At 50.1% G+C, this 26,529-nt stretch overlaps 2 protein-coding genes across 3 annotated transcripts; one reads left to right on the top strand and one right to left on the bottom strand.

Moving 5' to 3' along the window:
* Nucleotides 1–5,076: 5,076 nt before the first annotated feature.
* On the top strand, nt 5,077–7,430 carry CLPS (colipase). 2 transcript variants are annotated; one of them, XM_042937278.1, is made up of 3 exons: nt 5,077–5,160; nt 6,714–6,836; nt 7,299–7,430. In XM_042937278.1, exons 1-3 carry the CDS (start codon nt 5,077–5,079, stop codon nt 7,428–7,430), a joined length of 339 nt encoding a protein of 112 aa, XP_042793212.1. The 2 variants fall into 2 exon arrangements, with proteins under 2 accessions (XP_042793212.1, XP_042793213.1); XM_042937279.1 differs by lacking the exon at nt 6,714–6,836.
* A 14,799-nt stretch (nt 7,431–22,229) lies between these two features.
* On the bottom strand, nt 22,230–24,290 carry CLPSL2 (colipase like 2). Its single transcript, XM_042937277.1, has 3 exons — nt 24,192–24,290; nt 23,410–23,532; nt 22,230–22,325 (listed from the first exon to the last, which is right to left on the bottom strand). The coding sequence occupies exons 1-3, from the start codon at nt 24,288–24,290 to the stop codon at nt 22,230–22,232; spliced, it is 318 nt and encodes a 105-aa protein (XP_042793211.1).
* Nucleotides 24,291–26,529: the final 2,239 nt, after the last annotated feature.

The raw sequence follows: 26,529 nt of genomic DNA, 5'->3' as shown, positions 1-26,529 counted from the left end.
ACCTAAGTCAAGACCTTTATGTGCTACGGCTCTGAGAATTTGTTGAGACCTGTTGCTATAAGGCATAGGGCCATTAAGATAAGATTCAGGGGCTGTGACAGTACAGAACTGCAAGGCCTGAAATCCATCCTATGTTCTAAATGGTTACACCAGATCACCTCAGGAACAGGTCAAATCCTCACCTTGGCTCCCTGACCCTTGAGCTAAAGACAAATGTACCAGGAAGAGCTACGTGAAAGCCTGTGGCATTCTCTCTTACTCTCCGAATAATAAATCAAAAAGAGCACTATGTCCCCAGGGGAGCTGTAGAAATGAGTCACTACCAGTCACTCAAAAGATGCAGGCAGACAAATGTCCGTCTCTAGTGGACACTTGTCACATTGTTTTGGTTTGGGCTGGCCAGCACCCTGACCTCCTTCCTATGTGAGGGTGAAACTCTGCTGTATGAGGCCAGGGGGACAGTCGGGCCTCTTCCCTCACTGTGGAAGCCCCACCCTCCGCCTGCTCCAGAGAGAGCTCTGATGGGGGTGCTGGCCAGGTGGGAGTGGACTACTGTGGCATGACAACCCCACTCAGGACAGCCCTGGGGACAGTGAGGAAAGGAAATCTCCCCAGAAGGTAGCACTTCTAGTGCTGTTATTATCTACCCCCCAAAGATCCACATCCTAATGCCCAGAACCTGTAAAAATTACTTTATTGAGAAAAAGGTTCCTTGCAGCTATAAGTAAAGATTTGAGATAAGAAGATCCTGCCAGATTATCTAGGCGGGTCCTACATCCAATGACAAGTATCCTTCTAAGACACAAGAGGAGAATCCAGACAAAAAGGAAAAGGTGACATAACCATGGAGGTCGAGACTAGAATGATGGGGTTTCAGCCAAGGAAGCTGGTAACCACCAGAAGCAAGAAGGGGCATGGAACCGATTCTCCCCTAAAGCCTCCGTAGAAAGCACAGCCCTGCTGATACCTTGATTTCGACTTTTGGCCTTCAAAATTGTAGGGGAACCAACTTCTGTTGTTTCGATCTGCCAAGTGGGTGGTAATTTGTTATGGCTGCCTCAAAAAGTATACCACCTCTCCTGTAAGGAGAGACAGTCTGAGGTACGTCAGTCTGTGGGCAGCAGCTAATGTACAAGCCAGATGGTCATCGTCTCCAACAGAGTAAGGTTGGAGGGTTAAGAGTTTCAGGAGGGGCGCCTGGGTGGCGCAGTCGGTTAAGCGTCTGACTTCAGCCAGGTCACGATCTTGCGGTCCGTGAGTTCGAGCCCCGCGTCAGGCTCTGGGCTGATGGCTCGGAGCCTGGAGCCTGTTTCCGATTCTGTGTCTCCCTCTCTCTCTGCCCCTCCCCCGTTCATGCTCTGTCTCTCTCTGTCCAAAAAATAAATAAAAAACGTTGAAAAAAAAAAAATTTAAAAAGCAAATGTTTCACTTTAAAAAAAAAAAAAAAAAAAAGAGTTTCAGGAAAGGGGTAGGGTACATGGAATCCTCAAAATAGGGACAAAAACCAGAGAGTATTTGAGTCCTATAAGAATGTTCTCCAAGGGTTTGCTACTGCAGAGGGTTTTAACATCAACTGGACAGGACACCCCACTCCTGTAAATGCTAGCCAGCCTCCTTCCCCACCCACTCCTACCCTGCACTGGCTCAGAGACTCATAACAAGGGGTCCATGGTGGGACAGACGGAGACTGAATGGATTTCCCACTAAGGTGGACCCAGCCAGTCATTACTGGCTCCCAATAATATGAACAGACTTCAAGCCCCTGTAGGACACTGATAACTCTCAAAACTCAGTAATAAGAAAACAAAAAACCATTAAAGATTGGTTGGCAAAAGATACAAACACTTGATCAAAGAAGATACATGGATGGCAATTGAACACATGAAAAAATGCTCAACACCATCAGTCGGTAGGGAAATGCAAATGACATACTGCTCTTACATCTATTAGAAAGGCTAAATTAAAAACCAAAAACAAAGAAACAAACAACAAAAAAAAGAAAGAGAAAGAAAGAAAGAGAAAAAAAACTAAAAAACCAGCAGTGCCGAACCCTGATGAGGATGTAGAAAGCATTTGGAACGTTTATACATTGCTGATAGGAATGCACATTAGTTCAGCCCTTTTGGAAAACAGTCCAACATCTTTCAGAAATTGAAACAAACATTTGCCACAAGACTCAGCCATCTCACTCCTGATTATTGTCCCAGAGAAATGAAAACTTGCACACATACAAAAACCTGTACACAAATATGTATAAAAGCTTTTTTAAACATTTTTTAACGTTTATTTTTTTTTTGAGAGACAGTACATGAGTGGGGGAGGGGCAGAGAGAGAGGGAGACACAGAATCCGAAGCAGGCTCCAGGCTCTGAACTGTCAGCACAGAGCCTGATGCAGGGCTCGAACTCATGACCCGAGCTGAAGTCGGACGCTTAACTGACCCAGCCACCCAGGTGCTCCTGTATAAGAGCTTTATTAATAATTGCCCCAAATTTTTCAGAAATAACCCAAATGTCCTTCAGCCGGAAATGGATAAACACACTGTGGTTCCATTCTACACAACAGAAGCAGAAACAGTAGAAACAAACTACAGAAACCGGCCACAACGTGCACAAATCCCAAATGTGTTATGCTAAGAAGCCAGGCCAAAAATAAAAACAAAAATAAAACACAACTTTTTAAAAGTACATACTGTGGGGGCACCTGGGTGGCTCAGTCAGCTCAGCATCCAACTTCTGCTCGGGTCATGATCTCACCATTCGTGAGTTCCGCATCAGAGAGTCTCTCTCTCCCCCCTCTCTCTCCCTCCCTGCCCTCTTTCACTCATGCCCTCTCTCTCTCAATGCCCCAAATCAAGATTTAGAACAATTCCAACATTCCAGAAGGCTTCCTCTTGCCGCCTCCCAGCCAATTTGCCCACCCAGGGGTAAACCTGCAGATGTTTATCACCATAGGTTAGTTTTGCCTTTTCCTGAACTGCATGTAAACGTAACCACACAGTCTGTATGTTTTCTGTCTGTGGCTTTCCTCACTCAACATTATGCCTCTGAAGTTAATCCATGTGATTGCATGTGGGGTTCCTTTTTAAAGGGGAAAAACGCAATGCACAACACTCTTTAGATTGGGCAAGGGGTGGCTAAACCTTATGGGGATTTGGTAACAACAAAAAAAAAAATCTAATTTTTGCTTATATTTTGGAAGCAGAAACATTGGCCAAAGTTCTCTTTGCTATACTCTTCATCTGTAACGGAAAAAACTCCATTCTTCCTCCTCTGGGAAGTTGGCTGTGACCAGCCGGAGATAGGACTGATGCACTTTTCACAGCTCTGGTCACAGATGGAAAGAGCTCCTCCAGTTCCTTCCCCAGCCTCCTGGCCTTGGCTGCTGAAAAGCAAAGTGCAATTACCCTCCCTGTGGCTCTGCTCACAGGGGTACTGGGGGGGAGGGGAGTGGGAAGCGAAGGAGGGGCCAGAATGACCTCATAGGGGAAAGTGGTTTTAAACACTGAGTTCCATAAAAATAAGACAGACTAGTGTTGCTTTAATCAGTGATACTTTTGTGTCAGGTTTCTCCCATTGTGAGGGTCTCCTAGCTCGTTCCTCCAGCTACTCCCCTCTATTCCACCCTCTAGGGCTGTAAGGCGGAGGGGTGGGGGTATTACGAGGGCAGAACACCTACTAGACGTTAGGCACTCCCACCTGCATTGTCTTACTCGATCCTGACCTTACAAAGGAGCCATCATCTTCCTCGGTACAGAGGAAACAGGCTCAGATGGCTTACAGATTTAAATTACCTGTCCAAGGTCACGTGGCTAGGGAGGGCCGAGTTTGGAAGCCAAGTCTATATGGATCCAAGCTGTGCTCTGGGGAACCGGATCCAGGGCCTCCACAGCGGGGCGGTCTTCCACCTCCTGGGATGGGATCCTTGGCTGCCGTGAGCGGTCGTCCAGGGAAAGTTGCTCTGGTCCCACACCTGAGCACACTCTGGCAGCTGCACCCTTCCCAGCCTTCAGCCCCCCTCCCCCGACCTGGGTCCATCTGCGATTCACAAGACTTCCTCGTCCTCAGCCAGGAGAGACTACAGCTCACGTTCACAGGTGGCCTTGGGTAGGGGACAGGCTGAGTGGAAGCCTTAACTGAAGGGGTTTGGGACTGCAGATGTTGAGTGAAGAGGAAACGGGAGACAATTGCGTGAGAAGGGCCATCCTAAGGGCCCCTGAAATCAGTCACGGAGGCAGGCCCCCCCTCCCCGCCTCCCCCACAGTGTGAGGGCAGGTGGGAAGTGAGAACACACATCCCCCCTCCGGTGGTCAATCACAGAGCGGGTCAGCCCCAGCAGCCTCGACCTGCCCTAAAATGCCCCAGGGGAGGCTGGGGCCCCTCCTCACCGGGGCCTGATCCCTGGGTTTGGATGGAGCCAGAAGCAGGGCCTAGACTGGGGAGAGAGGTGCCTACATGCAAAGCTGAAGGGGGTGCTCACACCCTTGGTGCCTCTCTCGCCTCACCCGAGTCCCAGCCCTACCAGGGCTCCGGGCACCAGCGGGGAACGGAGCACCGGTAACAGCGGCTGACACATCCTAATGACAGAGCCAAGCCCGGGGCTGAGCTACCCATGTGTGTTAAGATATATGCGACATATTCACTCCCTCAGCCCTCCCAACTCTCAAAATGATCCCCAGTTGAAGATAAGGAGACTGAGGCTCAGAACAGATAACTTGCCCAGCTAATAACTTTACAAGTAAAAGTGTTCCAGAGTCCACACCCAACCACGATGCAGTATCACCACCACACACACACACACACGCGCGCACACACACACACACACACACACACAGGTGCACACATACACGCACACGCATGCACAAGGAACCAGGTGTCGCCCATTTGCTTTATCAGGACACGCCCCCCAGCAGATTGGCCACAGCTGGGCCTCGGTTCACGTCCAGCCCAGCGAGCGGGCTGGGGAAGGTGAGTCACATGTGGACAGAGTCCCTTTTATACCTCCACCACCCAGGCCGGGTCTGTCTTCTGCCACCTGACCTGCCAGCGGCTGTCTACACCAGCTGTGCCCGTCCATCATGGAGAAGGTCCTCGTCCTTCTGCTGGTTGCCCTCGCAGTGGCCTATGCGGTGCCTGACCCTCGGGGAATCATTATCCACCTGGTAAGAGGGGCTTCAGGGAAGGAGTCATCTGAACATCCAGGCAGGGATTTTTTTTTTTTTTTAATTTTTAAATTTTATTGAAATCCAAGTTAGTTAACATATAGTGTAATAATGGTTTCAGGAGTAGAATTCAGTGATTCATCACTTACAGAGAACACCCGGTGCCCATCCCAACAAGCGTCTTCCTTAATGCCCATCACACATTTAGCCCAGCCCCCACCAACACCTCTCCCTCTGTTTTTTTTTTTTATCTTATTTTTCCTCTCCTTCCTCTATGTCCATCTGTTTTGTTTCTTAAATTCCACATATGAGTGAAATCATACGATATTTGTCTTTCTCTGACTAATTTCGCTTAGCATAATACACTCTTAGTTCCATCCACATTGTTGCAAATGGCAAGATTTTATTATTTTTGATTGCCGAGTATTATTACATTATATATATATATATTATATATATATATATATATATATATATATACACCACATCTTCTTTATCCATCTTTATCCATTTGTCAGTCATTGGACATTTGGGCTCTCTCCATAATTTGGCTACTGTCGATAGTGTTGCTATAAATATTGGGGTGCATGTGCCCAGGTGGAGATTTTTTAAGCTTCGATCTTAACCTCTAATGTCTCCACCTGGGGCTGCCTGGAGGCTGAGAGGTGAAGCATCTCTATCTATCCTGCCCACGACTGTCCTGCCCTCTTCCGCTGGCGCCTCAGACAAGGCTGACCAGCATGGGACATGCTCAGGGCAATGGTTCAAACTGGCTGAGGGAGCTTCAGAAAAACCTAGAGCCCTAGGGTCCTGCCCTGGAAACCCTGGCTCAGAAATGTGCAGTAGTTTAAAAAGCTCTCCCAGGGAGTCTGGCTTCTGACCTAGAGGGACACACAGACACAGTTCTAAATGCCTCATACTGTCCACGCGAGATAGGTCCTATTCGGATCAGGTCCGTTTTCAGATGGAAAGCAGTTGTAGAGAAAGGTTAAACCACCTGCCTGAGGTCACACAGCTGGAAAACACGGAGCAGGGATTGGAGCCCAGGCTGCTGGCTCCAGAGCCACACTGTCACGCTGCCCCATGCTGCCTCTGTACCCAAAGGTTCTTAACTCAGGGCCTTACATGGCTCAGAGGGTCCGGGATCCCCCTGAGGTTATATGTAAAAGTCAGGGGAGGGAGGAATTTTCCAGGGAGAAGGTCCTCACCCTTCACAGGCTCCTCCACGGAGCGTGGGAACCAGAGAAGTTTGGAGACCCCGTTTTGGGAACACCGAGGCAGAGTGTGGGGCAGTGACTTGCCCAGAGTCACCCAGGGAGTTGATAGCACAGCGGGTGCTAGAACCCGTGTCCTGACCCGCAACCACTACCCTGCCCACTTCTCACACACTGGGGCTGGGGGTAGGCGGATTGGCCCCCAGACCCAGGGGCTGGGTTCCTCTACACACGCCCCCACCAGGGGAGGCACTGTCAGCGGCAGTGGGTGGCGGGGCAGGGGGGTTGTAGAGAAGGGACCAAGGGAAGGGGTCCTGGGCTAACCGGCTGCCCCGGCAGGAAGACGGCGAGCTCTGCCTGAACAGCCTTCAATGCAAGAGCAAGTGCTGCCACCGTAGCACGGGGCTGAGCCTGGCCCGCTGCGCACCCAAGGCCAGTGAGAACAGCGAGTGTTCTGCCAAGGTGGGTGCCCACGGAGTGGGGGCGGTCGTGGTGGGAAGAGGGACCGCTCAGAGGAGGAGGGCCCTCAGGCTTGGGGATAGGATCGCGGAGGAGCGTCAGCCTGGGCCCTGAACGCTGAGATTAAGAGGGGGAGGTCAGCAGGCTTCAAAGCACTTTCCCATGCCATCATCTCCTTTGACCCTCACAAGTGACCAGTGAGATGAATGGGGGCAGGGGGTTGTTATCCCCGTTTCACGGACAGGTGAATAGAGGCCTCCCCAGAGAGATGTAATTAGTCAGCGTAAATGCACAGAGTGGGACCAGCCTCGGGGCCCACAGTGCCCTCTGGGGTGGCAGTCAGAAGAAGACAGACTGAAAAGAGACTGGCCAGGGGTTCTTGGGGTCAGGCCAGGGGGCATGTTATGCCCAAAGTAGCCCCCCCAACACACAGCCTGTGACTCCAATGGCCCTGTGTCTTTGCAGACACTCTATGGGGTTTACTACAAGTGTCCCTGTGAGCGGGGCCTGACCTGTGAGGTTGACAAGACCATCGTGGGCTCCATCACCAATACCAACTTTGGCTTCTGCCACGATGCTGGACGCTCCCGGGAGTAAAACCACCGAAGGCTGCCCCTCTTCCACCACCCCTCCCTGGCTGGCCACCCCTTGGCCAGCACCTCCCTTTTCTGATTGGATTCTCAGCAATTAAAGCTCTTCCTGCAACCTTCCCCAGGCTCCTGAATGTTCTTATTGAGTCAGCGTCTTCCTTGATGTCACCTCAAGCCTTTGCCTCATCAAGGTCAGAGGAAGTCAATAGATCAGAGGAAGGAGGGATGGGCCAGGCGGGATGAGGCTGGACAGACTGGAGACAAGGTTGTGAAGCAGCCATGCTGAGAACCTCTCCATTTGGGGACCGTGACACCTCCCTGGGATGCCCTTCTTGCCCCTCAAGTTCTCAGACAGGTACATGCACACACTTCTCGAGGGGAGTCATAATGGCCCATATTCTCTGCCCTGCGTCAAAATTTACCAGCCCCTGTCCTGGGGTCCTATCTGCTTTCTGGACCCAACTCTCAGATATGCCAGCTGGTTGACACAACCCATGTGTTAAGGAGTCAAACCACTAACAATTGCTGTGGGCTTACTCTTTGCTAGCAAATCCTCACAATGATCTAGGAGGGAGAATATATCGTCTCTATAGATAAAACAAAAACAAAAACTAACGTTCAGAGAAGTTAAGCAACTTGCTCAATGTCACATAATTAGAAAAATCTGGGGGTTGCCTGAGTGGCTCAGTCGGTAAGGTGTCTGACTCTTGATTTCAGCTCAGGTTGTGATCTCACGGTTCATGGGAACGAGCCCTGTGTGGGGCTGTGCACCGACCACACAGAGCCTGCTTGGGATTCTCTCTCTTCCTCTTTCTCTCTACCCCTGGCCCAACTGTGCTCTCTCAAAATAAATAAATAAACTTTAAAAAGAAAGAGAAGAAAAAGAAAGGAAGAAAGAAAGGAAGAAAGGAAGAAAGAAAGAAAGAAAGAAGAAAGAAAGGTCTGCTAATTAAAAACTTAAAGAAAAAGTTAGCAGCACACCCGCTAACTCCACCCCCCTACCCATTCTACAATTCCTGGTTCTTTCCCAATCATTCATACTAAGACAAATGGGTGGGATTGTAGGGAATTTGGTTTTGGTTTAACATAAAAACCATCAAACCTTGGGGCGCCTGGGTGGCTCAGTAGGTTAAGCATCCGACTTCGGCTCAGGTCATGATCTCGCGGTCCGTGGGTTCGAGCCCCGCATCGGGCTCTGTGCTGACTGCTCAGAGCCTGGAGCCTGTTTCAGATTCTGTGTCTCCTTCTTTCTCTGACCCTCCCCCGTTCATGCTCTCTCTCTCTCTCTCTGTCTCAAAAATAAATAAACGTTAAAAAAAAAAATTTAAAAAAAAAAAACAAAAAAAAAAACCATCAAACCTAGGTTGCCTTAGGCAGTACTGAGGTCCCCGTCACTGAGATATGCAAGTGGAGGTTCACTGACCCTCAGTGGGGATGTAGGAGAGGAGATTCATGCAAAGAAGGAAGAGAATGAACTAATTAAAGCTGAGATGCTCTCTCAGCCCCAGGATTTTGTAGTCTGTGATTAAGGAATCCTTAGAGTAGCCACTAGGTTTCTGAGTTAAGACAGGATCTACCTGAAAAGTAACAAAAAAAAAAAAAAAACCCAAGGAATTATGGCTGAAACAAATAGGGACACATGTTTCTCGTGAATTAAAAAGTCTGGAGGGGGCACCTTGGGGGGCTCAGTCAGTTGAGCGTCCGACTCTTGATTTGGGCTCAGGTCGTGATCTCATGATTCATGAGATTGAGCCCCTCGTCAGGCTCTGCGCTGATCACTGACAGGAAACCTGCTTGGGATTCTCTCTCTCTCTCTCTCTCTCTCTCTCTCTCTCTCTCTTTTCTGCCCCTCCCCCACTCATTCTCTAAACAAACAAACATTAAAAAGAAGTCTGGAGATAGGAAGTGTTGGCAGAACTGTGCGTCTGTTACCTCCTCTCAACTGGCAGATGCCTTCACGGCAGCTCCTAATGGTCATATTCTCTTACCAAGTTCAAGTTAAGAAGCATGGAGTAGAGGGTGGCTGGATAGGGGCTGAGGGCAGATTATTTCTCCTAGCCTACTTTCTTATCTTGCCCAAAAGCCTCCAGGCTGACATCTCCATATCTCAATGGCTCCAACTGGGTCAAGGGACCACCTCTGGCCACAAGGGAAGCTGGGAAAGCAAGTACTGGGCAAAGGGAATAGGACCGCCATGACTGGCTTGGGCTAATTAGATCCCTCTCCCAGGGCTGGGCCCAGTACCAGCCAAACAATACTGGGGTTCAGTTAGCAAGGAAGAGGGGTAAAGGCTGTTGGGGAGTCAGGTAAGTATCCTCCATACCTAAGTTAGTGCTCAACTGGAGGGGCTTTCAATATCTTAACCCAGTAGGGGGCTCAGACTCTGAGGCAGGGTTGGGTCATACTCCGTGGTGCCTAGATCCAAAGCTGGGTGGGAACCTGCATTCATTCACTTCTTCATACATCTGTTGAATGACCATAGTGCCCAGCACTGTGTTACAGTCTATAAAGGGCGCGAGGGAAATGTCCCTAGTTTCCAGGGGTGAGTGGGAAGCTGGGCTCTGTGGCAGCAAGGGGCAAAGACCTCAACCCCCTGTTCCCCGTGTTAAATCCTTTCTACTTGAACCATCTGGAGTGCTTCTTGTTTTTGGCACTGAGACTGAGTAATACACGACTGTTGGAAGAAGGGGAACATTTTTTGTTGTGTTGCTGCTGTTCAAAGGCACCTTCTTCTTACCCAGCCTGGAGCCCAGACAAGACCCCATTTTCTTTTTTTTTTTCTTAATATTTTTATTTTTTTTCATGTTTATTTATCTTGAGAAAGAGAGAGAGAGAAAGAGACAGAGCATGAATGGGGGAGGGGCAGAGAGAGAGAGGGAAACACAGAATCTGAAGCAGGTTCCAGGCCCCAAGCTGTCAGCACAGAGCCCAATGCGGGGCTCAAACCCACGAACCGGGAGATCATGACCTGAGCCAAAATTGGATGCTTGACCAACTGAGCTACCCAGGTGCCCCAAGGAGTCCCTGTTTTCAAATTCCCATAAAGATGTCCTATAGGTTGTAGCCTTGTCATTGATACTTTCTACCTTAATATCCTAACCCCAGGAGCTCCCCACCTTGCTGTAACTTTTTTCTAGATCTGCTACAAATTCAGCTACAGAAGTGGCAATATTTTCAGCCTTGAATCCATAAAAAATGCCGGATGCTGGACCCTGTAGACATATGCTGTCTAATATGGTACCAATTAGTCACATGTTGAGCACTTGAATTGGGGTACGCGTAAAATACAAATTGGATTCAGATGACCTATTACCAAAAGAAGAATGTCAAAGATCTCAAATAATTTTTACACGTTGAAATAACATTTTTGATTGTGTTATATTGTCAAAATTGGTTCCACCTGTTTCTCTTTACTTTTTAAGTATGGCCATTAGAAAATTTAAAATCACATTGCACCTTCTGCTGGACAGTGCTGCTCTTTTAAGCTGAAGGATTTTGAGAAGAGGCATTTTTCTGAACTCCTTCATCAGTCTAAAAGCAGAGCCTCCCCAAAGAACTCAACTATCATAAAGTCCCTCCTGGAGAAGTTTCTGGCAACCAAGAAAGATTGACTCTTTGTGCTGGAATCTTATCACTGCAGAAGTCAGCACCACACCTAAATGGACATTGTCACAAAAACTATCATAACTGTCATCTACTCTCCTACGGGCCCATTTATCTTTCTTAAAAATAATGTGTTTTTTAGGGGCGCCTGGGTGGCGCAGTCGGTTAAGCGTCCGACTTCAGCCAGGTCACGATCTCGCGGTCCGTGAGTTTGAGCCCTGCGTCAGGCTCTGGGCTGATGGCTCGGAGCCTGGAGCCTGTTTCCGATTCTGTGTCTCCCTCTCTCTCTGCCCCTCCCCCGTTCATGCTCTGTCTCTCTCTGTCCCAAAAATAAATTAAAAAAAAAAAAAAAGTTGAAAAAAAAAAATAATGTGTTTTCCCCTAAGTGCTCTTTCTTCCCCTATTAAGAAGCCATTTTCCAGAGGGTCCTTCTCCCATTCCCCTTCCCCAATAAAGATGATATATATGCCCCAAATTCTAACTGACTCATTGGGTCACCTTTTTCTGTGAACTCCCCCACATGCGTCTGTATGTGAATAAAAAAAATCTCTCTTTTCTCTTGCCAATCTGTCTTTTGTCAGTTTAATTTGCAGACCCCCAACACTGAACCTAAGAGGGTAGAGGAAAAGTTTCTCCTCTTCATTGTATGAAACCAGTGTAATCACATCAGCAATGTATTTTCCCCCTCCCCTTCTAAATTTGAAGACATTAGGTATTCTTGGAGGCTGGGTTTCCAGCCTGCAATCTCCCCTTCCAAGGGCCTTTCATAGATTTTCTCCAAATAAGGGGAGCTCATGCACCGCAGCCCTGTGTCTTTCTGAAGTACATGTGACACTGTGGATCTGTCTGACACATTTAGGAGCAATTTCCGCCAAGATAAAGGTTAGAGTGTTGCTAAGACTTACAGGGGGTGCTTTAAGTAAACCTCAGCTTCCATCTCAACTACTGAGCTCTCGCACCATAAGCCTGACGTCCTGGAGGACATACTTGGCTCAGATCTGGGTTCACACTTGGTTCAGCTAATCAGAAGTGTAGCTAACCATGGAACTTTGGGTCCCAAATCTGAATTATTTATTCCCAGAACGTAACCCAAATATAGCAGGGCTGCCTTGAAGCCTGCTTCTGCAGAGAATTCACGACACTCACAGCCAGCAAGCTAGCGTCTGGCTCTTAAAGCCTCACAACCCAAAGGTACAGCTTGCGGAAACTCGTCCTGATTCATTGTCTCCCCGTCCCCACAGCACAGTAGGTGCTCTGATCTTTCTTTTCCTCACGCTCTTTCCTTGGCTCTCCTTTTCTCATCCCTCCTTTCTCTTCTGATCTCCCAAAAGAGTCCGATTCATCACGTTCAAGCGCTGTGACTGTGAACAAGTTGCTCAGTCTGTCTCAGGTTCTCCTGAGATGGTGTGAGCAAAGTTCTGACCCCTCCTCCTAAGGTTTTTTTGTAGGATGAAATGAGATCCTGTGTGTAAGGGATCTGGCACCACCCCTGGCATAAAGTAAGTGCTCCATAAACACAGGCAATTTTTTTTTTTTTTTAAATCTCTACACCCAGCGCAGGGCTCGAATTCATGACCCAGAGAAGGACTCACATGTTCTACCCACTGAGACTGCCAATTCTTCATACACATTTGTCTTGTACACTTCCTTTCACATTTCTGACCTTTAAGGTCAGGGGGAACCAAGAGTTCAGGTGTGAACTGAGCTTTTGGCGGGTGGATTATGAATGGGCTGAAGCCAGAAAGGGGTTGGGGTGGGGAGAAGAGCTCAAGTCTCCTCTGGGGGACTTTCGTTCATGCCCCAACAGGGGAAAGGCCCAAGACTAAGCTTCCGGCCTCTCAGCCCCTTCACTCCCCAGCAACCTGTGCCCGGCCCATCCCAGCCACGCCTCCCCAGCCCCTGGCACCAGGGGCAGCAAACACTGAAAAGTCTTTATTCCAGTGATGGTGCATCATCCCTCCCTCCCTCCCTGCCCCTCCCCTGCTGGTGGAGGCTCTGAGGGCTAGGGGCAAGAACACAAATTTGGGGAGGCATAGGAATAGATGGAGGAGGTGGGGAAGGCAGCAAAGAGGGAGCGTTACAAGAAAATGTTCTTAGCTGACTTCCTTTTTTCAATTTTCTTACAACGGCCATAGATGATGTTAAATGATTTCTCATTCTTTGGAAATGCACACGTCAGGTTCGGCAGGCAGGGACACTCCTTACACAGGCCCAGGAATGTATGGGAAAGGCAGGACTTTGATCTTGACCTTGGGGGCTGCTTTGCCCTCAGCCCTGAGGGGGCAGCCTTCACTCCCCTGGAAGTGCTCCCCTGCAAGACCATCTGCTTGCACACAGCAGAGGAGCCCGGGCTTGAGGGACCCCTTCATGCACTGTTCAGTCTGTGCCTCTGGTTGCCTCTTCCAGGCTGACCCCTAGGATTGTTGGTGCTCTCCTAGTTCATTCTCTGGCATCACCTTTCCTGTCATTAGCCCAGGTGTCTATCCCGAGTGAAAAAACACCCTCCCACAGGGGACCTCCATCTTTTCTCCTGAAGTCCTTTCATGAGCAAACCAACACCCCTTTCCTGCACACCCAGCTCAGAGGCTACCCCAGCCCACAACCTCTGGCCCAGAACACCTGGGGCCACAGCAGAGCCCGTGGGGCTGTTGAGAAGGGTGGGCTGAGAACCATGATTAGGACCAGACCTTCTACCTGTGCCAATTGACAATGCTACTTCCAGAGTTTACTTAGATGACCCACTGAAAAGGGGAACTTATATCAGAAAGAGAAGCATGGGGGCGCCTGGGTGGCTCAGTCGGTTAAACATCCTACCTGGGCTCAGGTCATGATCTCACCTTTGGTGAGTTCCAGCCCCATTTCCAACTCTCCGCTGTCAGAGCGGAGCCGGCTTGGAATCCTCTGTCCCCCTCTCTCTGCCCCTCCCCCGCTCACACTCCCACCCTCTCTCTCTCAAAATAAATAAACATAAAAACAACAACAAACCATCTGGATTCCAAGCCCCTGGCGTGGGGTCCCACCTTGGGTCGGTCCACAGGCTCCCCCAAGCGGCTGGGAGGTGCCGTCGCAGCAGACAATTCCCCGCTCCGGGTCGCCGTCGCCGACCCCGCACCCTCCCCTGGGCTCCGGGTCCGCCCCTGCCCCTCCTTTCCGGGGGTCCTCCCCGCTCACCCCGCCCGCCCCCCAGGGGGCGCCGCCACCCACCTGCGGGTGACGCGTGCTGCCCTCGGACCCCTTGGGGGCGCAGTGCGACTCGCAGCCCTCGGTCTCCCGGCGACAGCACCCGCTCTTGCACTTCTTGCTCCTGGATGCAGATCTCCCTGTCGTCCTGCGGGGAGATGGCGCCCCTGGGCTTCCTCCCTGCAGGTTCCCCTCCCGCGCTGCGCCCTCACCGCCGCCCCCACTCTCGCCCCGGCTGGAGTTGGGGACGGCGGATGTCTGTGCGGAGGGGCGCCGGATTTTTCCCAAAGGGGGACCAAAGAGATATCACGGGTTTGCCTTTAGAGTCCCGCAGATAGGTTACTTCTCGCTCACACACACACCAGGGTGATCCAGGCCTTCCCGTCTTGGCTCCTGCGGTTCCTTCCGCCGCACAACCTTCTCTCTGCAAACTCCTACTCACTTTTTTGTTTTTTAATGTTTATTTTTCTTTAACTTATATTTATTTTTGAGAGACAGAGAGAGAGAGCACGAGCAGGGGAGGGACAGAGAGAGAGGGAGGGAGACCTAAAATCCAAAGCAGGCTCCAGGCGCTGAGCTGTCAGCACTCGGCTTAACCTGAGCCACCCAGGAGCCCCCCTACTTACCTTTTCAGTCGAGCTTGCACGGCACCTACAGGCTCCCTCCTCCCCCACACTCACCCACACCAGCGATCCCCAGCGCTAGGCCATCACATCATCTGTCACTGCCACCATCATCTCTCTGACAATTCAATTCATTCAACAAGCAAATGCCGAGGACCTACTGTGTCCAAGTACCGTTTCAGGCACCGGGGATACAGCTGGGAACAAAACAAACAGAAATGCCCAGACACGCCTTCCCTCCTGGAGCTGGCACGCCAGAGCAGCTGTCCAGTAGAACTTTTGGCAAGGACGAAAATGTGCTTTTTCTGCATGTTCCAATTTGGTGATCGCTAGCCACGTGTGGCTAATGAGCACTAGAAATGCGGCGAGTGTGAATGAGGAGCTGAACTTTAAATTTTGCTTAACTTTAATTAATTAACTTCAGTCACTCTTGCGACTCGTGATTTGCTATTGGACAAGCATGAGCAGCTCTAGGGAGAAGACAGATAATAAATAAGTGAAATAGACAGAGTGGCACAAAATGCTGAGCAAAGGAAGCCATGAAAAGAATACTGTGTGATTCCATTACATGAAGTTCAAAAGCAGGCAAAACTAATCTAGAATAGAAGAGGTCTGGAGAGTGTTACCTTTCGCCCTACAACTGACAGTGAGCCCAAGGGTGCCTTGCAGGGTGCCGGAAGTGCTCTGTAGCTCGATCGGGGTGGTGGTTACGAGGGTGTTTGCATGGGTTTTAAATTAATTGATTTTAATGTAAAATCAAGATTTGGGCATTTTACTGTACATAGTTTTTACCTAACATATATGTGTTAGATATTATTAATGAACAATTATTACTTATGTATGTATAATCCTATCTATTGCGTTTGACTAAGTGCCATAAAGAAAATAAAGCAGGAGAGGGTTGGACTGCCAGTAGCCTCTTACTGGCTTCCCTGATTTCACTCTTCCCAGTAACCCACCCCAGACCCCTGACCTCCACCCTGCAACAGTCTCACCTACCCCCCTCTCCCCATTCTTTCCAGGAGGAATCTTTTTTTTTTTTTTTTTTTTTAAGGTAAATCCCATCATGTCATTCCCTTGCTTCAAAGCAATACCCCACCCCACCCCACCCCCCAGGGCATTTTGATACCAAAATTCTTTATGGGACCTGCAGGGCTTACTCATCCCAGGGCTGCCTGCCCACCACTAGATCTCTTGCCTCACCTCCAACACACACACACACACACACACACACACACACACACACACCCTGCAGCCATCACTGGGACTCTGAACATATCAGAATCACCTGGCCCCTGGCCATTTGCACTTGCTGGTCCCTCTGCCCAGAACATGTTGTCCTTTGAGCTCTGCCTGACTGTGTCCCACTGAGCCCTCCCCAAACACCCAGCTACAGCAGCCCTCATCACCTGGCTTCACTATTTCACAACACTAGGATTCTCTGAAATTATCTTCATCTTTTGTTCTTCTTCTTCTTCTTTTTTAACTTTCTGTGTCCCTCCTGCTAGAGCCTCAACTCTGAGGGCAAGGCTCTTTCCCTATGTTGCTCACTGCTGTGTTTCTTAGTCTCTAGGACTAAAGTCCTCACCCTTGGTAGGTTCTGGTTGTAATATTGTAATACCGCACCTTTAGGTCTTTGCCTAAATTTCGCTTTGTTCATAAAGTCTTCCCTCAGCACACGGTTTCAAACCGCAACCTCTCCTTACGCCACCACACCTGAAGCCTCTTCCTTATTTCCTTTGTCCTCAGGTGTTTATCACCTGGGATATGTAAATATTTTACCTATTTGCCTCCTAGAGTAGAATAGCCACACTACAAGGGCAAGGATTTTTATGTCTTGTTCACAGCCTTATCTCTAGCACCTACAAAAAGAATTTCCCTGGGTGCTTGGTAAAATGGGTTGACTGAACGAATGTCTGTCTCTCTTACCAGACATAAGCCGGGGGTGGGGAGTCCTGTGTCATATTCCCCTGTGCGGTGGCAGCACCTCGCACATCCTGGCACAGCTCCCGTGACTAGGATGGGGGTCTCTTTTTCCTCCCGGACGTCCTCCAGCCATCACCCCCTGCTGCCTCCAATGTCCGGCTTTGACCCACATCAGTGTGCACCCACCTCCCCAAACAGTGCGGGTCTCAGCACAATGGCAGAAGAGGCGACTGTATGCTCTAGGTCCCTTACCAAATAATTGATTCGTCCCGTGCCAAATGAGCCGCTGGTGAGAAGGAAGAAAAGAGGGAGGAGGGAGAGGAGGACCAGGAGCAGCAGCTGCGTCATGGCCCAGAGCTGGTGGTGGTGCTCCTAAGTTCCCACCGAAATCCCTGCCTTGGCATGTGACTGCCATGTGATGGAGGCCTGGAGGGTACCTAATGAGGTGTGACTGCCCATTCCTAGGGTTGACTGGAGAGGCCGGCTGCCAGCTCCCAGATCAAAGGAACAGAGGAACAAACAGAGGGGGTGAAGTGGACGTTTTCCAGAAAGCGCCGCTGCGTCCTGAACCATTTACTATGCTCATTTGGCTGCCAGCAGAATAGTCTAGTCTGCACTGGGGCTCTGGCACTTTCAAGATCTGGGTTCCAATTCCAGCTCTGCTGACTACTGGCAGCATGATCCCGGACAGACTTTTTAACTTCTTTGAGCCTCAGCTTCCCCATCTGCAAACTGCGGGCTAGTGCGGTCATCACAGGGGTGACACGATGCTTAAATGGTGACAGCTTGAAAACTGTCACAGGCCAACCATCAAAAACAGTCTTCCTTTTTATTGTGTCACACTTGGGCTTCTCTGCTTCGGCCCAGAAGTTACACTGGTCACTTCACTGGCCAGAAGTATTCACACAGCCCAAGCTACCTGCAGGAAGGCAGTCCTTCTGGTGCCAGGGATGAAGAAAATGAAATGGGACTTGAATTCAGGGCATCGAGGCATCAGAGTCTCTGCCTTGTATTTGAGAGAAGGAGGAAACTATAGGGGTAGAGACCTCGCCTTAGAAATAAGGCTTCTGAGGGGCACCTGGGTGGCTCAGTTAAGTGTCTGACTTTGGCTCAGGTCATGATCTCATGGCTCATGAGTTCGAGCCCTTCATCGGGCTCTGTGCTGACAGTGTGGAGCCTGCTTGGGATTCTGTGTTCCGCTCTCTCTCTGCCCCTCCCCTGCTCATACTCTCTCTCTCTCTCTCTCTCTCTCAATATAAATAAACATTAAAAATTTTTACAAAGAGGGGCGCCTGGGTGGCTCAGTCGGTTAAGCGTCCGACTTCGGCTCAGGTCATGATCTCACGGTCTGTGAGTTTGAGCCCCGCGTCGGGCTCTGTGCTGACAGCTCAGGGCCTGGTGCCTGCTTCGGATTCTGTGTCTCCCTCTCTCTCTGCCCCTCCCCTGTTCATGCTCTGTCTCTGTCTCAAAAATAAATAAACATTAAAAAATTTAAAAAAAAATTTTTACAAAGAAATAAACCTTCTGAGAGAGGGGCTCAGAGCAGAGAAAAGACTGATCAGATGGGAGGGAAAAGATCTGGTTAAATGAAGGTGGACTGGAGCTTTTGCCTTCTCAGCATTAAGGTTATTCCTCTAGGGGTGCCTGGGTGTCTCAGTAGGTGGAGCGGCTGACTTCAGCTCAGGTCAGGTCATGGTCTCACGACTCGTGAGTTCGAGCCCCTCATCGGGCTCTGTGCTGACAGCTCAGAGCCTGGAGCCTGCTTCGGATTCTGTGTCTCGCTCTCTCTCTGCCCCTCCCCTGCTTGTGCTCTGTCTCTGTCTCTCTCTCAAAAATAAATAAACATTTAAAAAATGTTTAAGATTATTCCTCTAAAACCTCCAAACGAGGAACATTTATTTTACTTTATATTTTATTTGGGTGGGGAGGGGCAGAGCGAAAGGGAGAGGGAGAATCCCAAGCAGGCTCCACACTCAGTGTGGAGCACGACGAGAGACTCAGTCCTACAACCCTGAGATCATGACCTGAGCCAAAATCAAGAGTCGGATGCTTAACCAACTGAGCCACCCAGGCGCCCCAGAACATATTCATTCTTGAACGTCCAAATGCAGAAAACCAATGCCTCTGAATCTGCATATTAACTCCCATAAAGGAACAAAGAAACAAGTGTAAGTATTTATTACCACAGCAAGAAAGAGAGGTTCTGAAAAGCTTCTCATCTTCAAGAGACAGGGAATCAGTCAGGACTTACTTGGTTGCAAGTGAGAGAAACCCAATCTAAAGTGGTTAAGGAAAAAAAAGTGAGTTTATTGGGTTTTGTTCTGTAAAATCCCAGGGGTAGAGCTACCTGGTGGAAGGCACAGCTTGTCACAGGAGCTAAAATGAAGCCACTACCACCTGGCTCAACTCTCTGTGTTGGCTTCATTCTGAGTCCACATGGTAATAAGATGGCTGCCAATAACCACAGAGTACTGTCTCCCACGTTCAAGTTCAGTGGAAGAGAAAGCATTTCGTCTCAGTAACTCTTGGAGAATTCTAGCCTTCATTCTGATTGGATCAAACTGGGTCATGAGTCCATCTTCAAACCCATCCATAAAGGCAAGAACCAGCCTCACGACCACCTGCTGAACCAATCTGTGTCAGATTTAGTGTTCTGTTGTGAATGGAGCCCATGCAACCTCATGGACTGGGAACGGAAGGGGTGGTTTCCTTAAAGGAAATCCAGGGTCACGGAAAGAAAGGATGCAATGAGTTTTTGGCAGGCAAGATCAGTAAGTGTTCTTAAACATGGCAAATGGGAATGTATAGGGGCTCACCCAGTATGCCTAATTTAAAGCAACATGAAATGTCACTGGCACAATTTTGATTTGATGTATTCAGTCTTTATTGGTTTTAATTTTTTCCAAAGTAGAAATATTCATACAATCTTTCATAAGTCACTACCAACCTCAGCTTGCTTTCTAAAGCAACGGTGTTTTGAGTGAATTCCACCTATTTAAGGAGGGTTTAGTGTTCTAGAATCAGCTTTCCCTCCACTCGGAAGGTTTCCTGCTCTGCCTGTCGATGCTCAGTCAGGAAGACAGAAACCAGTCTAGGTATTTGAAACAGAGACAATTGAAGATAGGGAAATGGTGGGACGCCTGGGTGGCTCAGCTGGTTGAGTGTCTGACTTCAGCTCAGCTTATGATCTCATGGTCCTTGATTTTGAGCCCTGCATCGGGCTCTCTGCTGTCAGCGCAGAGCCCGCTTCAGATCCTCTGTCCCCCTCTGCCCTGCTTGCGCTCTTTCAAAAATAAATAAATAAATAAATAAATAAATAAATAAATAAACAAACATTCACAAACAACCAAACAAAAAGATAGGGAGCCAGTCACATAGGGGATGGAGGAGCTGAGAAACACAGCAGGATGTCAAGGCCACCAGGAGATTAACAGCAACAGGAAGACATCGATGCCCCATGGCAGGAGAAACACAGTGACTGAAGTCCCTGGGGACTGCCGGAGGTGGGGGAGGGGTGGCTGTCCCAAAGGACATGGGAGGACTGCTGCCAGGAGGACCCCACCTGCGGCAGGTGTGGGGCTGGAGGAGGTGGGAAGAGGGGCAATGGCTCCTTCTCCTGTCCTCTCATCTTCAGCCCGTCCTAGATGCCAGAGGGCAAGGGAGGCTGGGAGATGTAGTCCCCAGGGATAAAGAGCGAGCAGTAGGAAGGCGCACAGGCAAATAACTGACACACCTGCCCTCCACACCCACCAGGCCGGGAGGAGTCAGTATGCTTCTAACTCTTCCCCATTCTGCACCCCTCCCACTCCTCAAGTCTGGCTTCAGGGGGCTCTATTTTAGGGGGTCTTAAAGGGAGGAGTCGCACCTGCCACAAAGCTTATCATCAAGCTTAGGGATAGCGTGTTGTCCATGTTTGCAGTAAGCAGACTCTGGGAGGAACTGCATCATTTTCCTGGGGTTTTTTTTTATCATCAATATTCATGAAAATTTTGCCATGTTCACCTCCTGAAGAAAAGAAAGCCATGACTTGGTCCCAGATATATAGATAGGTCCTCTCCGGAGAACTGTGGACAATTGTGCCGTGTTTCCCCAGTGACTCAACTGGGCTTTGCCGCAAAGCTTGCTGGGAAGTTGAAGGTCATGAGCTCCCCTTCCTATGGTTAAGCCAGAGAGTACGCAGCCCAGTCAAGGTGCAGCTCACGCAAGAGCTGCCTAACAGCAGATTGGTTCAAGGAAGAGCTGCACGCTAAGCCAATCCAGTCAGAATCAGTGTTAGGATGTTGGCTGAGAAGGGGGAGACAGAGACATTTCCTTTCTCTGGAAGGGGTGGTGTGGATCTGTGGTTAAGAGCCTGCCCTTGGGAGCAAGACAGCCTGTGTTCGAATCCCAGCTCCACCCCTTACTCTGAACTCCTGAGAAGGGTATTCAACACACCCTATTTGTAAAGTAGATTTTTATATATATATAAATATATATATTTAGTCATCTCTATACCCAACGTGGGACTCGAACTCATGACCCTGAGAGGAAGAGTCACATGTTCTTCCAACTGAGCCAGCCAGGCACACCCCTATTTGTAAAATAAAGATAATTAGGGTACCTACGCTAAACTTGTTGTAACAATAAAATAAGCTAATATAGATAAGAAAGCACTTTGTACAGTGTGTGGAACATCAGTGCTCAAGAAGTCTGAGCTGTCACTGTTGGGTGACACCGGGAACTTATGTGGCTACTGAGAAGGAATCCGTCCTGAGGGCCACGGAGCTGCTGGATTCAGCCAGACCTGAGGCACACACTTCCAGTTGTGACCACCAATGAATTTCCTGATCATCCAGACCAGTTTGGGTTGTTTTAGATACTTGCAGCAGGAAGAGTCCTAACTGATCCCCCCATGATGTGACCTTGGGCAAGTCATGTAGCCCTCGGAGCCTCAGTTTCTTTATCCATACGATGGAACCGATGATATCTGAGAATGGAGAGAGACCTCTGTGTACCAGGTCCCTTTCTCACCACCAGGCACGAACATTTTTGTGCCTTCACATACATTCTCATCAACACTCTCTCAATGACCTCCGCCCTTGGAAAGTATTTCAATACTCCCTTCCAGTCCTTCCTATCACACCCCCACCCATGGGCACCCCAACACATACTCTCCCGCTGTATTCTTCAACCCCACTCTTCCCATCCAGCCCTCCATCCCAAGACTCGGCCCTTCCGGGACCCAGCCTCTTGGCTCACCTACCCCTACCCCGTTCCCTTCCTGCAGTTCCACTGTCCAGATAGGGCCAAACCTTCCTGCCCCAGACTGGAACAATCCCTACCAGATTTCCCCTCCCAGGAAGTGCAACAGAGGCCAGAGTCAGGAAGTGACTTTAATGTCTCAGGAGCTGGACTTTGAGCAAGATGGGGACTCTCCAGGCCCGTGGCCCCCAGGGAGGGAGGGAGGGGTGGCCGTGACCAGCCTGCATCTTTTTCTAAATCAAATGGCACCGGCGGGAACAGGTCGGGTCCTTGGAGATGCACGTCAAGCCCCACTGGCAGGGGCATATGATGTTGATGCTTCCCTTGGTCTGCGGGAGATGCGAACAAGGGTTGGGGGTCACCAAGGTAAAGGGGAGAAGGGAGTTTAAACAGCTTGGGGAGCAGGAGCAAGTGAAGGGGTGAGCAGCCCCCTGCAGCTTTGGGACCATAGACAGGTTAATGAGCTTCTTGGTTTCAGTTTCCTCATCTGTCAAAGGGGGATAATAATAGTAACCCACCTCACAGGGTGTTGTGAGAACTAAATAAAACAGAGCAAGGGCCCATAAAGAAAAGACCCTCTGGCCACCTCAGCTGTCGAGTCAGGGGCCTGACCGGTTCCTTACAGCACCGGCAGCTCCCCAGACAGGGACCCGGAGGCCAGCCCATTCTTCCCAGGGAGCTCTGGGCCCGGGGCCCGACAAGAAGAGAGGAGCAGTAACATGACGTCCTGCACATTTTGCATGTCCACCAGCTCATAACCCAGCTCCAGTGAACGCTGTGGTTGCCGGGACGACCTGGTGAGCTTGTTACTTTAGCCCCATTTTACGGATGAGGAAACTAAGGCTGAGAGAGCAGAAGTGACCTGGCTGAGGAGGCAAAGACAGGGCCTGAAAAACTCAGGATTTAAACTCAGGCCCAACTCCAAAGCTACGGTCCCGCCGCTGCAGTGCTTTGCCCCTCTCCAAAAATGAGGTCATTGTGGCAAGGAGGTGGCGATCAGTAGGGAAAAGGTCTTCTCCCATCTACTTGGCCACAGTGATGTTAGGGTAGGGAATACTCATTCAGCAAACATTCGTTGAACACCTACTGTGGGCAGATACTAAGCCCAGGGTGGGTAAGGGCTCGACCAGCCCTTGAAGAACTCCAGCCAGTGGTGGAGGCAGACAGAAAACACGGCAAACCAGGGAGAGCCACGCTGTGCCGAGGGTATGAGCTCATGGGAGCTCCAAGCAGAGAAGGTTTCTCAGAGGAGGTGGCTGGAGGTGTACTGCAGGACCAGTAGGAGCTTGCCGGGTGGAGGAAGGGGAAAAGGCACTCCAAGCAGAGCGCGAAGAAGGAGCGGCAGCCACCTGGGTTTTGTTAACCTTCCCCACCCTTCCGGCCAGAGGGGGCCGCCCCAGCCCAGAGGCTCACCTGGGGCAAGCACAGCCTGGCTACTCTGGCCTTGGGGGCACAGAGAGCACCCCTGTTGTTCAGGTCCATCAGGCAGCAGTCACTGACACACTCAGAGTGGTGGGAGCACTCAGCCCCATTCATCTGTGGGGACAACTCTTGTGTCACCAGCCCTCTCGCTGTGTGGGAAAGTGAGGGGGGATTCCTGGTGCCTTGCCAAGGCCCCCGGGGGCCAGGAAGGGAAGCCGGGAGATGATGACCGCCAGGTGCCAACCCCTCTACACCCACTCCAGCAGCACTCAGAGGAGCAGGAGAGGAAGGGGGACTGGTACCTCTCCCTCTGCCTCTCCTTTCCTGGGCCTCCCTCCCCCAGTGCTGGGGGAGCATATGCTCCCAGATCATGCTTTGGCGGGGAGGGGGGGGGTGGGAAGAAAGGGAGGGAGTGAAAGATGGGGAAGGGAAGGAACAGTCATTGTGCTTAGGAGAGGGGAAGGAGGAATTAGGGCAGGTTGCTGAGGCGTGGCTGGCTGGACAAGTGGGCTCAGGGGAGAGAGGGCAGGATGCTGGTCAGAAGACCACTTTCTTTGACCTCAGGGGCCACAGGGAGGTGAAGTAGGGCTTTGACACTCTTCCGCGGACACATCAAGCTTCCAGCCCTGGGAACAAGTCCCCATTTTGGGGTGGTATCCACCCCCACCCCCCACTTCTGTCTCCAAACCCAACTGATGCCTCCTGGCTGGCCTATGATGCCACCACCACCACCCTCTACTGTAGTGGAAGGTTCCAGACGTTCTTTGGCTCACCTTCATGAACTTCTTCTTGTTAAAGGGCCAGAACTCGCCCTGGTAAGGGAGCAGGACCCCCATGAGGAGCAAGAAGGCTGTGGCCATGGGCCTGAGCATGGAGCTTGGAGGCTCAGGTCGGACTCCTGAGGAGCCACGGGGTGGGGGCGGGATGGGGGGGAAAACCCTGTGCCTAGCATGTGACCTGGCGCCCCAGGGCCCCGCCCTAGCCTAGGGGTGGAGGGTGGTGAAGTTAATGGTCACAGGCTGCTTAGGAGCTGAGGCAGAAGGGCCCGAAGCCCTTTCTAGCACGACGGAGGAGCCTCCCAGGTCCTAGGGAGCACTGCAAGGTATTCGGTGACACCCGGATTCAAGCCTTGGACAGGCTGGATTGTAGATACTAGGGGCTCTAGGGGCCTCCATATGCATTACTTCCAAACTGAAAAAAAAAAAAAAAGAAAAAAAACCTGTGAAATAAAATTTTTGGAAAAATTATACAAAGTTGATATACTGAAACGAAAATAGCTTTCTTCTTCTTCTTCTTCTTCTTCTTCTTCTTCTTCTTCTTCTTCTTCTTCTTTGAAAATAGGTTCCTTCTTAATAGTCTCACTCTCTTTCTCTCTCTGTCCTTGGTGCCCCAAAATGTCCCCCACCCCTTATCTTTTGAAGAAGCCAGTACTCCCCGCCCCCTTCTGCTTCTCACACCCTCTCCAGGTCCAGTGTTCTCATCTGTAAGAATCAGGAGGTAAGACAAGATGGCCTCCAAGACCTAGGACTTGTGCAGTCCTAATGAGTTGTCTCAGAATTTGTCTGTGAATTTTATGAAAGTCAGGGCATGGGGGACAAAATGGAAGGGAGGAGAGAGGAAGACACAGAAAGAAGAGGGGGGCTAAGGGAGAGCTGCATGTAGCAATCAGCGGAGTTTCTGGGGAGGTGAGCCTTCCTCGGGATGGCCCTCTCCATGAAACTCCCACTTGACCCCACCCTTGCCTGCTTCTCTTTTTAAAAATTTGCTCTAAGAAATTTATTTATTGGGGGAGGGGTGGGGTAAGGGGCAGAGAGAGAGGGAGGGGCAGGGAGAGAATCCCAAGCAAGCTCTGAGATGCCTGTATGGAGCCCAACCTGGGGCTTGAACCCACAAACTGCAACAAACTGAGAGGTCATGACCTGAGCTGAAATCAAGAGTTGGTTGTTTAACTGAGCCACCCAGGTGCCCCTAAAAATTTGCTCTTAAGAAGCGATATGAGGGGCACCTGGGTGACTCAGTCATTTAAGTGTCTGACTTCGTTTCAGGTCATGATCTCACTCTTCCTGAGTTGGAGCCCCACGTTAGGCTCTGTGCTGACAACTCAGAGCCTGGAACCTGTTTCAGATTGTGTCTGCCTCTCCGTGTCTGCCCCAAGACACTTGCGCGCTCTCTCTCTCTCTCTCTCTCAAAAATAAACATTAAAAAAAAAAAGAAGAGATGTGAGGGGCGCCTGGGTGGCTCAGTCAGTTAAACGTCAGACTTCAGCTCAGGTCGTGATCTCAAGGTTCACGAGTTCAAGCCCCAAGTTGGGCTCTGTGCTGACAGCTCAGAGACTGGAGCCTGCTTTGGATTCTGTGTCTTCCCCCTCTCTGCCCCTCCCCCATTCATACTCTGTCTCTCTCAGTCTCTCAAAAATAAACAAACGTTAAAAATTTTTAAAGAAAGCCCGGTGGTATGAGAAGCCCTGCCTTGGTAGGGGGTGCTAAAGATGTAACTATGCCTCCTCCCAAACTCATATGTTGAAGCCCTGACCCCCAGTGGGATAATATATGTAGAGATGGGGACTTTGGGAGGTGGTTAGGTTTAGATGAGGTCATGAGGGGTCCCTCCTGAGGAGATTAGTGCCCTCATGAGAAGAGACACCAGAGCAGTACTTGGCTGGCTCACTTGGTAGAGCATGCTACTCTTGATCTCGGGGTAATGAGTTCAAGACCCACGTTTGGCACAGAGATTACTTTAGACAGAGAAGGAGAAGGAGAAGAAGGAGAAAAGACACCAGAGAGCTTGCTGTCTCTTTGTCTCTGTCATATGAGGACACAGCAAAAAATGCAGCCATCTCCAAGCCAAGAAAAGAGCCCTCACCAGAACCCAACTATGCTGACACTGTGATTTGGGGCTTCTGGTTTTCAGAACTGTGAGAAATACATCTCTGTCATTTAAGCTACCCAGTCTAGGATATTTTGTTACGGCAGCTGAGCTGACTAATATAGGGGCCTTAACTCTTTTCTCTAAGAATAACAGCTTCCATGGCACTCAAAGTTTTGGATCCACTGTCTCAATTAGCCCTATATTTGTCATGGGTAATTAACACTAGCTGTCACAACAGAGAAC

The sequence above is a fragment of the Panthera leo genome, chromosome B2 (genome assembly GCF_018350215.1).
Source record: "Panthera leo isolate Ple1 chromosome B2, P.leo_Ple1_pat1.1, whole genome shotgun sequence".
In the NCBI taxonomy this organism is placed as follows: Eukaryota; Metazoa; Chordata; class Mammalia; order Carnivora; family Felidae; genus Panthera; species Panthera leo.
This window is presented reverse-complemented; position numbering and strand designations above follow the sequence as displayed.

Coding starts and splice junctions, on each gene's coding strand:
- CLPS (XM_042937278.1), top strand. CDS start 5,077: ATGGAGAAGGTCCTCGTCCTTCTGCTGGTTGCCCTCGCAGTGGCCTAT. Junction 5,161..6,713: donor GGGGAATCATTATCCACCTG/GTAAGAGGGGCT, acceptor CTGCCCCGGCAG/GAAGACGGCGAGCTCTGCCT. Junction 6,837..7,298: donor ACAGCGAGTGTTCTGCCAAG/GTGGGTGCCCAC, acceptor GTGTCTTTGCAG/ACACTCTATGGGGTTTACTA.
- CLPSL2 (XM_042937277.1), bottom strand. CDS start 24,290: ATGCTCAGGCCCATGGCCACAGCCTTCTTGCTCCTCATGGGGGTCCTG. Junction 23,533..24,191: donor ACAAGAAGAAGTTCATGAAG/GTGAGCCAAAGA, acceptor TTGTCCCCACAG/ATGAATGGGGCTGAGTGCTC. Junction 22,326..23,409: donor CCAGGCTGTGCTTGCCCCAG/GTGAGCCTCTGG, acceptor CATCTCCCGCAG/ACCAAGGGAAGCATCAACAT.